The 17,705-nt window shown below is 38.6% G+C and overlaps 1 protein-coding gene across 14 annotated transcripts in view; it reads right to left on the reverse strand.

Moving 5' to 3' along the window:
* The window catches only part of DNAH6 (dynein axonemal heavy chain 6), a 411,305-nt gene that overhangs the window by 164,381 nt on the left and 229,219 nt on the right, over positions 1-17,705 (reverse strand). For 13 of the 14 annotated variants that reach the window (XR_013526431.1, XM_002807522.6, XM_035272122.3 and 10 more), the window contains 4 exons: positions 10,928-11,099; positions 7,061-7,207; positions 6,293-6,366; positions 4,309-4,463 (listed from right to left, as the gene is read on the reverse strand). Coding sequence is in view for 13 of the 14 variants with exons in the window: in XM_002807522.6 (XP_002807568.3) it covers positions 4,309-4,463; positions 6,293-6,366; positions 7,061-7,207; positions 10,928-11,099 (548 nt within the window). In the remaining variant the exon portion in view is untranslated. The remainder of the gene's footprint in view (positions 1-4,308; positions 4,464-6,292; positions 6,367-7,060; positions 7,208-10,927; positions 11,100-17,705) is intronic. The other variant, XM_035272125.3, reaches the window with a different exon arrangement.

Here is a 17,705-nt window from a genome sequence, read left to right on the forward strand (position 1 = left end):
TGTTTTAGACATAACTGAAAAGTTTATGATTATCTAATGCAGAAATAATAGATTATCCCCAAAGGACCAAATAATTTTAGGCTGGCTTCAGACAACTATTCTACAAGATGACATTTTATAAGACAATGGTTAGAGGGAGAAAAATACCATGTTATGGCTCACAGAATAAATAATCTGCAAAACCTCCTTAAAAGATTCCTTGAAGATATACAGAAGTATCAATAAAATGTAAAAATCTGGGAAGTGGGAAGGGATATCATATAAAGGTGACCAGTATGTATGAGAATCAGTTCTATACATTGTTGATAAGATGACAGAAAAGGAAGAGATAACGTCAACAAGTTCATCTTAAGAAGATACGAAATGTAAACATAATCAAAAAATTATCATCACCATTATCTAAAATCTTAGAATGGGTTAGCAGAAACTAGAAATCATGGGAGAAATGTAAAAGCAGGTTTAGTCATTTTTCCTCTTTCTCCTCCTTCTTCTTCTGGGAAGTTTCTCTCTCTCTCTCTCATCTATCTATCTAGATTACTTATATTGCTGATAATTAAAGAAAACAATGTTCAAGTATTTAAAAATTGTAGTGACTATTATTTTTTGATTATGAAAACATCACATGGTCACTGTAACTCATGAGAAAAAACTGTTGCTAACTCTTTCCCACACATAAAACTCCATCATGGGGGACTGGATGCTTTCCAGTTCTCTATGAGAACAGTGCATAACATTTGGTGGGTGCTCCATCAATTCTACATTCAGGTATCCAACTTCTAGAGACTGTAACCGTTATGAAGTAGAGAACACTGATTAGTTATTACACACGATGGCAGGAGATAAGAGCTATGTAGTGTAAGAAAAGAACAGGGAGTCTACAGGGACTTATTTAAAAAGTCTTCCTCCAATACAAAGCACAGACTCCCAGTCATTATTTAGGATCTTCTGAAATAAGAATCAAGCTTTCAAATTTGTTTCCTCCACCTTTAAAGCCTCTCCTGCTTCTCAGACAGGTCTACTTTTTCCATACCTTAAATGCCTTGGTAAGAAGGCTTTGTCTAAAACGGGTCAGCAAACTATGGCCTGTGGGCCAAATCCTGCCTCTTTACCGTGTGGTTTTTTAATGGCCCATGACCTAAGAATGGTTTTTAGATTTCCTTTTAATGGTTGAAAAAAATCTTTAAAAAGTAATATTTCATATGTGAAAATCCTTTGAAACTCAAATATCAGTGTCTATAAATAAAGTTCTGTTGAAACATAGCCAAGCTCATTCATTCACTTACTGTCTGTGGCTGCTTATGCACTATGACAGCAAGGTTGGTTAGTTACAGTGTGATCTGCAGAGCCTGAAATATTTTCTATCCAGCCCTTTACAAAAGTAGTTTGTCAACCTCTTCCCCAGAACTTTTGGCCAACTCCTCTACTAGAACAATAAAGACCCATAGGCACCATTGTCATTGCTATGTGTCTACCACAATACACATTTAATGAAAGACACATCAGAGGTCTATTTGCTTATTGCTCTTCAGCTGCCCATGAGAGTATTTTTCTTATTTTTCCCATAATGTACAAGTGTCCTACAGTTGATGAAATATTGAATATGATAAAAATCTTGCACTTTACACATCACTCTTTCCTTATTTCATGTACTTTATTACTTATAGTAGTTTGATTATTTCTATCTGAAACTACTGGAAACAAATTACTTGTCTGTTCTGCTTTGTAGTGTTATTTTTTTCTGGCAATTAACTTGGAAATGGATTGAAAACATCCCCCAGTAAGAATCCTCTAATGTAGTAGGCAAGTTACATATTCTCTTATGTAATAGGCAAGAGATGATTCTCCTTATATAGTAATAGATTTGTTCTACTACTCTTGGAGTGTGATGACAACTTTGGGGACATACAATGGGCAGAAAGTGCCTGGTGTATTTGCTCTTTGAAAGCACAGGCTCTAAAGCAAAATTTCCCCTGAGTTAGAAGACTTTTACTTACTTATCCTATGTCAAAAAGCCAAAAACTAAAATGTCACCAACAAATGGAAATATAGTATGTGCTAAATTACCATTGAGTAATTAATCCATAAGTCACTTTTATAACAAAGTCCTTTCCATTGCTAATCAGCATTAGGTGTTTGAAAGCTCTTACAAGCAGAAACATGTTTTCTCTGATTCCTAACTACCGATCCTCTCTTGAATAAAAGAGAACAGTTTACAGCATTATTGATGCGGCTGTCCTTTGTGCATCTGAAAACCAAATCTTTACCATTCTACAAAGGGTTTTTAATTTCCTTCTATAATATTTTAAGCAAACCTCGAGGGGCCTGGTAATTCTCTTTCACAAGAGCAAGAAAGATTATAAATAGAATTAAACCAACTTTGTCTATGGTGTGGATTGTTCTCCAGGAAGTTTCTCAGACCAAAATGCTGCCATTATTTTTTTTCCTTGCAGGCTTAGGGCCTGACTGAGTGATAGGAATAAAAGTTGTTAGGGGATAGCATGTGGGTATGCTGCCAGAGGGACAGAGAGGAAGCAAGTGGCATCTGGACAGGCCAGTGACAAATGACCTATGTTATAACTCTTAATCTGTGACAAACATAAATCTTGAATTAGGATTAATTAAAGAGCTGAAATATGGAAAAGGTAAAGACTTTATTTGCTTATGGTTTATGTGAAAAAATCCTGGGGATTTAACTGTCAATCTTAACAAGAACCAATGCTAAAATGTAGTTGACACAGGAAAAAAACCAACGCCTTGAAAATCTTGCTGCAGCAGTAGACCATGGGAAATCACGCTCTCACTGTATTTTACTGTATTTATTCCACAGAATCTGGTATCAAATCTGGATGCTATATTTTAAGTCAAACCTTGAAAAATTATAAAGTGCTCAGTATGTGAAGGCTGGAAATAAATCTCTAATAGTCAATAAGAAAGATAGGGATAATTTTGCTTGGAGAGGATAAAGCCAAGAATATGGGAATAATTTTCAAATATTTGGAGGGATGTTATGAAAAAAGTGAGCCAAGTTTGGATAGGGACACCCATAGTGGAGTTAGAGCTGAAGTACTGGCTGTGATGCCCACCTGCCACTCACTGACTAGAGGACTTTGGACCATTTACCTAATCTCCCTGTGGCACACCATGTTGTCCAAAAAATGGCTGCAATAATGCCTCTAGTCCTACTTGCTCTTTGATCCCATCAAGAGACAGGGTCTCGTCCTCTCTTATGACCCTGAGTGGACCTGTATGACTGCACTGACTGGAAGAGCATGGTAGAAATGATGCTATGTGACTTCCAAGGCTACGTCAAAAAGGCCGTTTGGCTTCTGCCTGGCTCTCTGTCTTGGAGCACTTGCTTTTGGAGCCCTAAGCCACCATGTGAGAAGTCTAGATATCCTGATGCTGTCATTTTGAGAGACAAGTGGAGAGACTACATGGAAGCAGAGATGCTCCAGGCACTCCAGCAGCTGTCTGACTGTAAATGCAAGAGAGATGCACAGAGAGAACAGTTGGGAAAATTGAGAGATGATACAATGAATCTATTAAGGGTAGGAGCGGGTTGTTATGTAGCAATATACCACTGGGACATTCTCTAAGCTTTATTTGTAAAGAGATTATGGTACCGAGCTACAGAGAGAGTGTTTTACTAGGTAAATGAGATGCTCCATATCATGGTTTCATACCCACGCTGAGTGCCTTAAATCATGACTATCCACAGGATGGAATGGATACCGGAAGCACAGGAAGTAGAGGTTGGCTTATCCTGGAAGAATCATTTTAACATTAGAACTGTCAAACAGGACAGGAGCCAGTTCCGAAAGTATGCCCAAGGCCTGCATATATTTAGGCTGGATGCTCATGAATGTGTCAAGTGCCCTCATAGGACGCTTGCAGTGGTAAAAGTCAGACTCGCAAGCAGGTGAAGTGTATGATCCTGGATTGAACTTGTTTTGCTCTAATTTTGAAGCTCCTGTTCCTTTAGGCATGCATGGAATTAGTCTTGTTATACCATGCATGTATCTCTGTAAACTACCCCATATTCTTTTTGTAACAAGACAGGACAGATAAAAACGAACAAAAACCATCTGTTAATATTTAACAAAAATAATGACTCTGGGGATTCTATAGAAAGCTTATTCCATAAATATAGAAAATAAATTAAACAATGACTCAAGTTATAGTGAGAATTAATAAAAGACCTCTGACCAGCTAGCAATCTGTTTAAAGAGTTTTATACAACTTATTTTTTTACCCTTTATTACTAAACATTTAAATCAATGCATTATTGGGCTTCCAATAACACTATACCTCGAAACATGCTCTACAGCATCCTGGAAGAACACCAACTTTACTTCTTTGGGATTTGTGAGATTGTAATCGTCAAGATAGTCCTGTAGAACATTTCCAATTTTCTCTATATCAGGCATGTCATCATAAATCCGATCAGCTTTATCTGCTCCAAACTATAATTTATGGGAGAAGAACCAAGTTGGATCAATTCTGATAGAACATATTCATAAAATGCATAACCTGGAAAATCCATTTCATTCAACTTCTTTAAGAGCTACACTGGAAATTTGAAGATCTTTGCAATAAAATTTATGTAGAAGCTCAGAAATAGGCTTTTTATTTTTCTCACAATTCTATGTTCTGGTTTCATTTTTTTTTTTTTTTTTTTTTTGAGATGGCATCTCACTCTCTTACCCAGGCTGGAGTGCAGTGGTATGATCGGCTCACTACAACCTTTGCCTCCCAGGTTCAAGTGATTTTCCTGCCTCAGCCTCCTGAGTAGCTGGGATGACAAGAGTCCACCACCATGCCCAGCTTATTTTTGTATTTTTAGTAGAGATGGGGTTTCACCATATTGACTGGTCTCCAGCTCCTTACCTCAAATGATCCACCCACCTCTGCTGGAATTATAGGTTTGAGCCACTGCACCCAACCTGGTTTCATATTTTTGCTATTAGGTTACTGACATTTGAAAAGCTAACTGGTTAAAAACTGTGCATAATAGACTGCTATTATTATAAAAAAATCATGCCAGAACTATTTGTAGTTTTTAAATAGCAGTCATCTAGGGTTACCAAAATCATTGAGAGTGAAATTCAGGTGTAAACTATAGGGAGTCAAGTCCTTATTTTAATCTATTGATGATGTCTCTTGTCTACTGTTTGTAGCAACTGCACCAGGGGTACTTTCTCCTGGACTCTTACTGCAACACACATAGGCAATGCAAGAAGAGTCTAGCTGTTCCTTTCTGTTTATTCCCTCATCTGATAATACAATAACTAGAAACACACAGGAAAATAATTTTGGGAAACAAACTTTGGACCAGACTTTAAATAATAAATATAAATATATACTTTACAAAAATACACAGTTTATCTTTTTTATTTGTCAGGTGTAACACTTATCTAGAGTGGAGTTACCAGAGCAGTGAGGTACTGTATACATATAATATAAAGACGAGTTCCTTTATGCGTTGGCATTGATTGAGAGCCTGCTATGTACCTCTGTGCAGGAACCTGGGAACTTAAGATGAACAAAAACAGATGTGGTCTCTGCCCGCTTGGAGACACTAGGAATGTTTTACTTGAACAAGGGCACTTTAGTAAAACAACATGGTTATCTGCCAATGTAGGTAGGGTAGTGAGATAGCAGATTTCTTCTAGGCAGATCTAGAGGGTAAAAATTACCAGAACGTAAAATTAGGTTTAAAGGGTAAAAATCAGGTAGGTAGTATTGCGGAGACAGGCTTGAGGAACTCGTAAGGGAATACAAAGGAAGTTAAATATGATAACAAATTTGCTACTAATTAGAGTTACCCTGAAATGAAGAGGACAATTCTCTTAACCAAGTAGCTTCACTATGTAGAGTATAAAAAGGGGGAATTCCTGAGTTAAGAGACTAGACCTCTCTGCTCTCTCCCAAATTGAATACCGGGGCTCTCTGATTCGAAGTGTTTCCAAAATGAATTGTAATCAGATCAGGAGTCAGCAAACTTCTTCTGTAAAGGGCCAGATAGTAAATAGTTTAGGCTTTGCAAGTCATATGGTCTTTGCCACTATTACTGCCCTCTGCTGTTGTAGAGCAAAAGCAACCATTGGTCGTGGCTGTGTTCCAGAGAATTTTGTTTACAAAAATAGGTGGTAGGCAGATAAGAGTTGGCTGACATCTGGCCTAGATCTTAACTCTTCACACAGGTAAAGTTTTTGTAGAATATGAATTTGCATTGGAAATAGTAACTGCTTTATAATTTTCAAATGAGGTCAAGTCAGTCTAACATACTTGCCTTAATGAAATCTCCAAATATGATGGGCTTATTCAAAAAATATTCCAGGCCAATTGCAATTCCAAAATGTTTATCTATTTAAAGAACAAAATCAAGTTTTTAATGTAGTGATAATCTTGAATGCAATATTTTAGTGATAAAACATATAGAATAATAGCTGCTACTTTACTTAGAAGACTTAATTAATACATATAAAAACTAAGAGAATACTGTGTTAACACCATGCCACTTTAGTTTGGCTGATAATCTCCCAAGTTTAAGAGTAACGATACTTAACGAATAATTTAAAACATTTCTTAAATAATGAATATTGGACACTTACATAAGAAATAAGAAGTACTTTAGAATTATCTTGACTTCTTATTAGACAAATACTGTTTCTCCTACTTTCCTCTACTTAAAACTTCATAATGAATTAAAATATTAATGCTTCCTGAATTTATTTATTTATTTTTGTATTTTTAGTAGAGATGGGGTTTTGCCTTGTTGCCCAGGCTGGTCTCAAACTCCTGAGCCCAAGAGATCCACCCACCCAGCCACCCAAAGTGCTGGGATTATAGGCATGAGCCATCATGCCTGGCAGACCCTTCCTGAATATTAATAAAATTATTTTATAATATTACATAATATTTCATATATTTTAAATATTTGAACCATCAAATAATTTTTACTCATAAATAAGGAAAATTCATTTTGTGATTACTTTGTAGAAACCAAATTGCTTTTCTACTCAAATAAAAAAATAGCTCAATAAAGATTCATATTTACTGGCCATTTCTGTCAGAATAACATGGAAATAGTGCTTATCTTCATTATTAATCAAGCGATCATGGAAGACTCTTTGGCACTCGTGGCAAAAGAGTCTAAATATCTGAATTTCTTCTCTTATTGTTCCTGAATCACATTGGAGGATACCTGTTTTTCAGAAAAAGAAAAAAAAAAAGAAAAATTCTACATTTTTGGAATCTCTAATAATAGTTGAATTAGGAAATCCTGAAGTACAACTTTATCCCTATATTGCCAAAAATGAATGCTTCCCTAGTAGATATATACATATACTAATAGTGACCTTGTTTTTTGATAACAAAACTGGGACACATTATTTGACAAAAACATTTTTTCCCCTGTTTTGTGATGTTTCTTTAACTGAGTATTTTAAGTGGTCAAACTTCACAATATAAGCAAGGTTCATCTCATTATTGCATAGGTTGCAATGTGTTAAATGAAGAGTCTCACATTACTTTAAAATATTCTAAAGTATATATATTTACTTATCTTGCAAACTTCCCCCTCCCAATGCTTATACTGTTTCTGAATCTCCCATTTCTCTGTCTTTCTTCCCCAATGTTCAGTTCTTACCAAATGCCCTGGACCTTCTGGCTTCTACTAAGATCATTCTGAGTACTCATTTCATTAATGTTAATTGTTATTGCAAACACAGATCTAATGATTTCAAGTTACAATCAAAGCATCGATGTACAGGAATTCCTGAAAATGGTCCCTATTCATAGGGACCACCAATATGGGGCTCCTCACACTGTAAACAGGGGCAGGGACAGTGTCTACTGCACACATGGGCACACTCAGCAGGGAGTACCACATAGCATGGTACTGCTCATGTTGCTTTGGAATACTAGGGTATTTCTACAGATAATGATGCTACCTTTTTTTTTGCATCTCACATTTATGTCTGTGTGTGTGTTTGACATATATGTTTCTTGAAATGCTTGAAGTTTTATTATTTTCAGTTAATATTTGTAGAAATAAGGAAATTTCTAGCACTTTTGGATGAAATGTGGGGACAAGGAGAAAGAGATTCAACACTGGAATTTCCTGGGTATTTTATGACGAGTAATTTCAGAGATAAAGTCTTGAATTTTGAAGCTCAAAAATTATCTTAAAAATAGGAATAGAAAGGCAATGGGGAAGAATAATAAATAAATGACTAGATTAGACTATGTCTGAGGATCAGGAAGTGAGTCTAAAGCAGTTCATGAAAGCAAGCCATATTCTAACTTTTTCTAGGAAAATTGAGTTCATGAATCACAGGACTAAACTGCTAGTATAAGAGGGTAAGATTTCAGTGGAGGAAGAGGCAAACAAATTATTGTGCCATCTTGTGGCATGGATGGTGTGCCAGCTTCAAGAGTCCTTCAGGCTCTTGAAGGAGGAAGAAAAAGAAAGAGTCACAGAGCCTTCACATGGGAGTTGGGAAGATCAGGAACCTGTGTGAGAGCTGTGCATTAGGGAGGAGCAGGAGGAGTCTGCAGGGTTCTTTATGCCTAAGCTCCTGCCATGGGCCAGCATCTTCTAGTTCATTCGCAGACTTAAGGCACAACAGGTAATGACTTAGATTGTGAGGAAGACAAGAAGGAGGGCTGGCTTTCAAAGAGGCCAATCATTGCTTCGGCTTCACACAAAAGCACTCCATAGCTTTTGCTTTGGCTACTTTGCAGATACTAAAAACAAACTTATAAATGTTAGTTAGACTCTTTTTAGGGAAAAAAAAATATTGGCTGGGCACAGTGGCCTGTAATCCCAGCACTTTGGGAGGCTGAGGCGGGTGGATCACCTGAGGTCAGGAGTTCAAAACCCAGCCTGGCCAACATGGCAAAATCCCATCTCTACTAAAATTACAAAAATTAGCCGGGCATGGGGGCATGCACCTGTAGTCTCAGCTACTCGGGAGGCTGAGGCTGGAGAATTGCTTGAACCCAGGAGGCAGAGGTTGCGGTGAGCCAAGATCGCACTACTGCACTCCAGCCTGGGCAACAAGAGCAAAATTCTATCTCACAAAAAACAAACAAACAAACAAAAAAGAGTGGTGTAGAACAAAGGGAACTGACTGGGGAGTCAGGGGTGAAGCAGATCATGGAGCAACTAAGAGTTAGTGTCCTTTTATACAAAATCAAGGGAGATTTGCTTATTCATCTAGATATTCATTCTAGGCCTAGTTAGGCACTGGGATGCAGTTGGCCATGTGAAATACATACAGCCCTTGGGAAGCTGTCTTAGTCAAAGAGTCAGATACATAAACACATATATATGCAGAGAAATATGTGTGATATGATTTCAGGTAATAGGAGCTATGAAGGGACATGGGAAAATTTTGCTGAGGAGGTGACATTTGAGCAGGGAGAGTGAGCCACATGGGTATCTGGTGTCAGAGCATTCCAAGTGATATACAGAGGTCCCTGGGCAGGCCCAATTTCAGGAATGGCAAGGAGGTGGCAGTAGCAAGGAGGAAAGTGGTAGGCAATGAAAGGGAGAGGAAACCTGGATCCAGATCGCACAGAGACTCAACACAGGCAGGTGCTGGAAGCAGCCTCTGAGTCCCTCTGAACAGGGTAAATGGACAACTGGAAGCAGGAGATTAGAGAGGAGGTTGGAGGTGTAGTGGATAGAGTGGTGAGAAGTGATTAGATTTGGGGTATATTCTGAAAATAAAGCTGTCAGGATTGCTCGTGGAGTGCATAAGGGTTTTCTCAGCTCCTGGTCAGATCAACTGTTGGTAGTCTCCTCTGGGTATGGGGTATGTACACATGGCCAGGGTAGAAGGGAAAAGCTAAAATTCAATTTTGACATGCCAAGTTTCGCGGGCCAGCCGGATGCCTGAGGGAGCACTCTGAGAAGGAAGCTGGCTATGCAATCAGACACTTAGAGGAGAGGTGGGAGCTGGAGGCAGGCACTCCAGTGCCATCTCCGAGTAGCTGGTGTTTGATGTTGACGCTATAGAATTGGCCCAAATTACTGAGGGAATATGTGTGTAGATCTGAAGATCAAGCCCTGTGGCCCCAACATTTTGAGGTAGGGAAGAGGAGGAGCAGCTATCAAAACAGACTGAGTGACAGCAGGCAGTGAGGGAGGACACCTGGGGAGCCTTCCCTGGGCCACTGGAGAAGGTAGGGAGGGGCAAGTTGTGTGGACACTTTTGTGAGGTTAAGGTGCTGCCGAGAGCTAACCAGGGGATCTGAGCAGACAGAGATGGGACTCAGGAAAAACAGTTTAGTGCAGTGTCAGGTATCAGACTTTGACTGACATATATTAAAAGGAGAACCAGAGGGAGTAAGTGGAACAGAATGGTATCTCCTCCCCGTCCCACTTAGAGCAGAGAAATGGGAGGGGTACCATCAGGGAATATGGGACTGAAAAAAAATGATTGTTTTTTAAGATGGGAGGTATGATAGTGGCTTTCTATGCTGTTAGGCATGATCCAATGAAAAAGGCAACATTGAAAATGAGAAGTGGGAATTATGAGAGCACAATCCTTGAGTAGACAGGAGGGGATGGGGTTTGGTGCTAGAAGTACCATTGGCACTGATAGATGCAGGGGCAGCTCAGCACAGGGAAGGAAGATACAAGTTGTCTGGGAGATTTAGAAGATGAAGCAGCTCTGGTCCAATTGCTTCTACTTTTTTTTTTTAGTGAAAGAGAGCAATCAGCTGGGAGTGAGAAATGGGAGGTGGTGTTGGCCATGTGAAATAGTTGTAAAGTACTCAGCCTGAACAGGGACAGGTGATGTGATTTCCAGGTGAGTCATAGACACCTACATGCATACAATGTCACTGAGAGATTTGGAGGCCAATGGAAAAAAAGGGAGGGTGAAGATCAGAAAACAAGGGTTCAGTACAGTACCTTGCACACATTTGGATAAGTCCCTCAAGTTAAAGATGTAATGGGACTTGGCAGGTGTTGGCAGGAGGTCAACACTCATTCTGTTATAAATCTCAACTGAGGCTTCTACAATGCTTGATGCAGTTTGTTTTACAGCTGGAGGAAAATCACTCAGGAAGCCATTTAAGATGGCCTAGAACCAGAAGCATAATATGAGAGGATTACATTTATTTAGTATTTAAATATCTACCTTTTAAATACTCTAGATGATATATTTTCTAATAATAGATAGAAAGTCAAATTCCAACCTAAAGGTTTCTGGTATCAAAGCTCTTCTCATTTCAGAAAACATTCTCAAGCATGTGCTCACTCTTGTCTTCTGTGATTGTTTTGTGATGCCTGAGTGGCATTCATATATGACTAGTGAATTTACATGAATGTACTCTCAAGTTTAGATCTCTGCTTGAGGTGAGTCCAAGGGGTCTTCAGGAAGGGCACAAATTCAATTGGAAATGAATGAAAACCCTCTCTCTCACTTTTGTGGATGAATGACCACCACTCTCATAGACTTTCATCTTCATGTATATTTTAAGTGTGACTTACGTGCAATAGTGAACTCCACCACACCTCAGCTTCCCCATCTCAGTAGCTGGCTATTCCTTCCTAAGTTCAGATCAGGAGCTTGGAAGTCTCTTTAGACACCTCCCATTCTCTGTACCATACAATCAATCTTGAACACATTTCTTGGGTCTGTTTTCTTCCCTCTGTTTCCCTGGACATCATCCCATTCTGGGCCCCACTCTTTTTTATCTGAGCTTCTCCTCTCTCTCCTTCACTCTGGCCTCTCCACTTCCATCCTGGTCTCCCTGCTGGTTTACCCTTCCTCCAACTCCCTCACTTTACCCCTCCCTTCATTGATCCCTATGTCCCTGCCACAGTAGCCTGAACACCCCTGCTCCTTCCCAGCTCAGGCCCCTTCACTGCTGCTTGCCTCTCCCTGTGCCCACCCCTCTCTGATTGGCAGGTGCCTTTTCATCATTCACGTTTTAGGTTACATGTCGTCTCTCCAGAGAGGCCTTTCCTTGCCACTCAATCTAAAACAAGTCCTCCCATCAGTCTTTTTGATCTTCTCATCCATAACATCACAACTTGAACATATATATTTATTAGCTAGTTGTTGACTCTCAAGTGCTTGGAAAATCATTATTGTTTTTTAAATAGATAAATTCTTATCACCATTAACCCTGGAGTAACTCATGAAAGAAGCCACCAGAATGCATATTAATGTTTGCAAGTTAGTCCAATCTGGAGTTGTGACTTCAGATTTGGTGTCAAATATGAGATCCTTTGAAATAAGCCTGAGTATTTGTTTTCAGTGGGCCTCCTGTTTAATATTTGCTTTAACTTGTGAGGATGATCTTTTTAGTTACCCCCCTGCTGGTACCCCAACATGAGTTTAACATACTCCACATGGTTTGTATTTTGTGTAGGACCTTCCCAAAACCAATCTTTAAATTTGAAATCTGTCCAGTTGTATGTGTGTGGTGGAGAACAGACGAGCTGATAATTTTATTTATATATATATGTATGTAAAAAGTTCCAGCCTTCCGTTCTCCATGACACAAATACAAATACAGTTTCTAATACATACATGAGTAACTGTGTCTATATCTAGATATCTCATTCATCTATTCATTATCTGTGTCCCTGGAAGAAGATCCATGAGGACAGGGATGATACACCAATGTCAGGCACATAGAAGGCACCCAACTGTTTAATGAACGAATTAAAGGCTACTAAATTGGTATTCATAAATTAAAATTAACATCTCATTATAGAATTTACTGAGAATCACAACCTGGCATTCTACTTAAGGGTCTGGCTTACACGATCTGTTTGGTAATTTTGCAAAACTCTTACTAGGCATATGTACAGAAGATATAGCCAGATTTCTCAGTTTTGGGGGAGGTATTCTTTGACATAAGCACATTATCAGTAGTTTATGGAGCTCATCATGGTTTTCAATTACTGCTGTTACAGCTTTCTAATTAGAAATTTCATTAAATTTAATTTACCTGGTTGTATGCTGTTCAGTTTACCTTTAGATTGTATAGTGATGCATATTTCAGCACATAAATTTCCAATAAGTAAACACTCAGGTTTGTATGAACTGTAGTTCAAGAAAGAGTCACTTATAATATACATATTCTAGCTGTGCAAACCATGACTGGGCATTAGTGGTACTGCATATATGCACTGTTTAACTAATTTGTAACAGACTATCAAAGAAAGCACAGTGATAGAACTAATTGTATTAACACTAATAGGTTATTAAAACATCATCTGTAATATACATGTACTATTTAGACACACAGACTTCTTTTACATAGTGTAAGTAAATCTCTTTATATATGTTGCTAACAATAAATTTAACTTATTGATTTTGCTCTTCTTCAGTTCTAGATTATCCCCAGTTCTTTCTCCTCCAAACAGTAATGAAGGACACAGGGTAGATGGGTGATGAATTCTTGGGTCCTGCTTAGGTGGGTTGTGATGAAAAATGAAGTTTGAGATACACAGGGCTACAGCAAGTTTATTTTTTTCTACAGGCAAAATACCCTGCCGGTTGTAATGAGAGCAATATGCTTTCCCACCTGAATTCAGTCCAACCCGGTAGCCTCCAGAATCTCTCAGTTTTGCCACATTTCATTTACATTTCCTCTTATAGCTAGTGTGAGTTTTAAACATAAACCTGTAAAAGTTACAGGGGGAAGCATCAGCCCTATCAGTCAGTTTTCAGCTGTGATATGCTTGCTGGATGATGTTCGCATGTGTGACACATTTCCATGGACATGATAATCCCACAGGAGGTTGAGAGTTGGGGACCGTGTCTTTCTCAGTGGCCCAGACTTCACTGTATTCTTCCCACTCACAAATGGATATAATTCCATTTTGGAATGATTAAGAATGACATTTTTGCAGTCATAACCCTGAATTTGCTTTAACTTAGTAAAAAAATGAAATAATTTACAAATTCAGTCTCTTCTAACCAGACATAAGTGACTTGAGACACCCCTCACCACTCATCACATTACAATGTATCTGTGGTGTGGGTGGGAATCACTCACTTCAAACTTCAAAATATAAATATAAAAGTTCTCAAAGAAAGTGTGCAGGGGCTTAGACAACCCTTCTAATGGCTTTGGTGGTTCCGGATATGTATCGTTCCATATTCTAGTGTTTAATTATAGGAGCTAAGCTCCCATCCTTTCAATTTTCATATATATATAGTGCACTTTAGGTTCTGGGGTACATGTGCAGATCATGCAGGATTATTGCATAGGTACACATATGGCAATATGGTTTGCTGCCTCCATCACCCCGTCACCTATATCTGGCATTTCTCCCCATAGTATCCCTTCCCAACTCCCTACCCCCTACTGTCCCTCCCCTAGTCACCCCTAACAGACCCCAGTGTGTGATGCTCCCCTCCCTGTGTTCATGTGTTCTCACTGTTCAACACCCGCCTGTGAGTTAGAACATGTGGTGTTTGATTTTCCGTTCTTGGGTGAGTCTGCTGAGAATGATGGTTTCCAGGTTCATCCATGTCCCTACAACGGACATGAACTCATCATTTTTTATGGTTGCATAGTATTCTATGGTGTATATGTGCCACATTTTTCCCTGTCCAGTCTATCATTGATGGGCATTTGGCTTGGTTCCAAGTCTTTGCTATTATAAACAGTGCTACAATAAACATATGTGTGCATGTGTCTTTATAATAGAATGATTTATAATCCTTTGGATATATACCCAGTAATGGGATTGCTGGGTCAAATGGAATTTCTATCTCTAGGTCCTTGAAGAATCGCCACACTGTCTTCCACAATGGTTGAACTAATTTACACTCCCCCCAACAGTGTAAAAGTGTTTCTATTTCTCCACATCCTCTCCAGAATCTGTTGTCCCCAGATTTTTTAATGATTGCCATTCTAACTGGCATGAGATGGTATCTCAATGTGGTTTTGATTTTCATTTCTCTAATAACCAGCGATGTTGGCCTCATAAATGCCTTCTTTTGAAACATGTCTGTTCATATCCTTTGACCACTTTTGAATGGGTTTATTTGTTTCTTTTTCTTGTAAATCTGTTTTAGTTCTTTGTAGATTCTGGATATTAGCCCTTTGTCAGATGGGTAGATTGCAAAAATTTTTTCCCATCCTGTTGGTTGCTGGTTCACTCTAATGATTGTTTCTTTTGCTGTACAGAAGCTCTGAAATTTAATTAGACCCCCCCCCATTTGTCTATTTTGGCTTTTGTTGCCAATGCTTTTGGTGTTTTAGTCATGAAGTTCTTGCCTATGCCTATGACCTGAATGATTTTGTCTAGATTTTCTTCTCGGGTTTTTATTGTGTTAGGTCTTATGTTTAAGTCTTTAATCCATCTGGAGTTAATTTTAGTGTAAGGTGTCAGGAAGGCATCCAGTTTTTGCTTTCTGCACATCACTAGCCAGTTTTCCCAACACTATTTCTTAAACAGGGAATCCTTTCCCCATTGCTTGTTATTGTCAGGTTTGTCAAAGATTAGATGGCTATAGATGTGTGGCATTGCCCCTGAGGCCTCTGTTCTGTTCCATTGGTCTATATCTCTGTTTTGGTACCAGTACTATGCTGTTTTGATTACTGTAGCCTTGTAGTATAGTTTGAAGTCAGGGAGCGTGATGCCTCCAGCTTTGTTCTTTCTGCTTAGAATTGTCTTGGCTATTCAGGCTCTCTTTTGGTTCCATATGAAGTTCAAGGTGGTTATTTCCAGATCTTTGAAGAGGGTCGTAGGTAGCTTGATGTGGATAGCATTGAATCTATAAATTACTTTGGGCAGTATGGCCATTTTCATAATATTGATTCTTCCTAACCATAACATTTTCCTTCTGTTTGTGTCCTCTCTTATTTCCCTCAGCACTGGTTTGTAGTTTTCCCTGAAGAGGTGCTTCACATCCTTTGTTAGTTGTATTTCTAGGCTATTCTCTTTGTAGCAATTATGAATGCCCGTACATTCTTGATTTGGCTCTCTTTTAGTCTGTTATTAGTGTATAGGAATGCTTGTGATTTCTGCTCATTGATTTTGTATCCCGAGACTTTGCTGAAGTTATCAGTTTAAGGAGATTTTGGGCTGAGACATTGAGGTCTTCTAAATACACAATCGTGTTGCCTGCAGATGGAGATAGTCTGACTTCCTCCTTTCCTAACTGAATACTCTTTATTTCTTTTTCTTGCCTGATTGCTCCCGCTTGAATGTCCAAATACTATATTGAAAAGGAGTGGTGAGAGGCATCCTTTTCTAGTGCCAGATTTCAAAGTGAATGCTTCCAGTTTTTGCCCATGCAGTATGATATTGGCTGTGTGTTTGTCATAAATACCTTTTATTATTTTGAGATACGTTCCATTGATACCTCCGTTTATTGGGAGTTTTTAGCATAAAGCGCTGTTGAATTTTGTCAAAGGCCTTCTCTGCATCCGTTGAGATAATCATGTGGTTTTTGTCTTTGGTTCTGTTTATGTGGTGGATTATGTTTATAGTTTTGTGTATGTTGAACCAGCCTTGCATCCCTGGGATGAAGCCTACTTGATTGTGATGGATAAGCTTTTTGATGTGCTGTTGCAATTGGTTTGCCAGTGTTTTATTGAAGATTTTTGCATCTGTGTTCATCATGAATATTGGCCTGAAGTTTTCTTTTCTTGTTGAGTCTCTGCCGGGTTTTGGTATCAGGATGATGTTGGTCTCATAAAATGATTTGGGAAGGATTCCCTCTTTTTGGATTGTTTGGAAGAGTTTCAGAAGGAGTGGTACCAGCTCCTCTTTGTATGTCTGGTAGAATTTGGCTGTGAACCCATTTGGACCTGGGGTGTTTTTGGTTGGTAGGCTATTAATTGCTGCCTCAACTTCAGCCGTTGTTATTGGTCTATTCAGGGTTTCATCTTCTCCCTGGTTTAGGCTTGGGAGGATGCAAATGTCCAGGAATTTTTCCATTTCTTTCAGGTTTACTGGTTTATGTGCATAGAGTTGTTTGTAGTAATCTCTGATGGTAGTTTGTATTTCTGTGGACTCAGTGGTGATATCCCCTTTATCATTTTTTATTGTATCTATTTGATTCTTCTCTCTTTTATTAATCTGGCTAGCAGTCTATTTTGTTGATTTTTTCAAAAAACGAGCAACTGGATTTATTGATTTTTTTGAACTTTTTGTATCTCTATCTCCTTTAGTTCTGCTCTGATCTTGGTTATTTCTTGTCTTCTGCTAGCTTTTGAGTTTTTTGATCTTTCCCCTCTAGCTCTTTCATTCTGATGATAGGGTATCTATTTTAGATCTTTCCTTGCTTCTCATGTGGTCATTTATTGGTAAATATTTTCCTCTGGATACTGCTTTAAATGTGTCTCCAAGATTCTGGTACATTGTGTCTTTGTTCTTGTTGATTTTGAAGTACATCTTTATTTCTGCCTTCATTTCATTGTTTATTCAGTCAACATTCAAGAGCTAGTTTTCAGTTTCCATAAAGTTATGCAGTTCTGAGTTAGTTCTTAATCCTGAGTTCTAATTTGATTGCATTGTGGTCTGAGAGACTGTTTATTATGATATCCATTCTTTTGCATATGCTGAGGAGCAATTTACTTCCACTTATGTGGTCAATTTTAGAGTAAGTGCAATGTGGTGCTGAGAAGAATGTATATTCTGTGGATTTGGGATGGAGAGTTCTGTAGATGCCTATTAGGTTTGCTTAGTCCTGATCTGAGTTCAAGTCATG

This window comes from Callithrix jacchus, chromosome 14 (assembly GCF_049354715.1).
Source record: "Callithrix jacchus isolate 240 chromosome 14, calJac240_pri, whole genome shotgun sequence".
Lineage (NCBI taxonomy): Eukaryota > Metazoa > Chordata > Mammalia > Primates > Cebidae > Callithrix > Callithrix jacchus.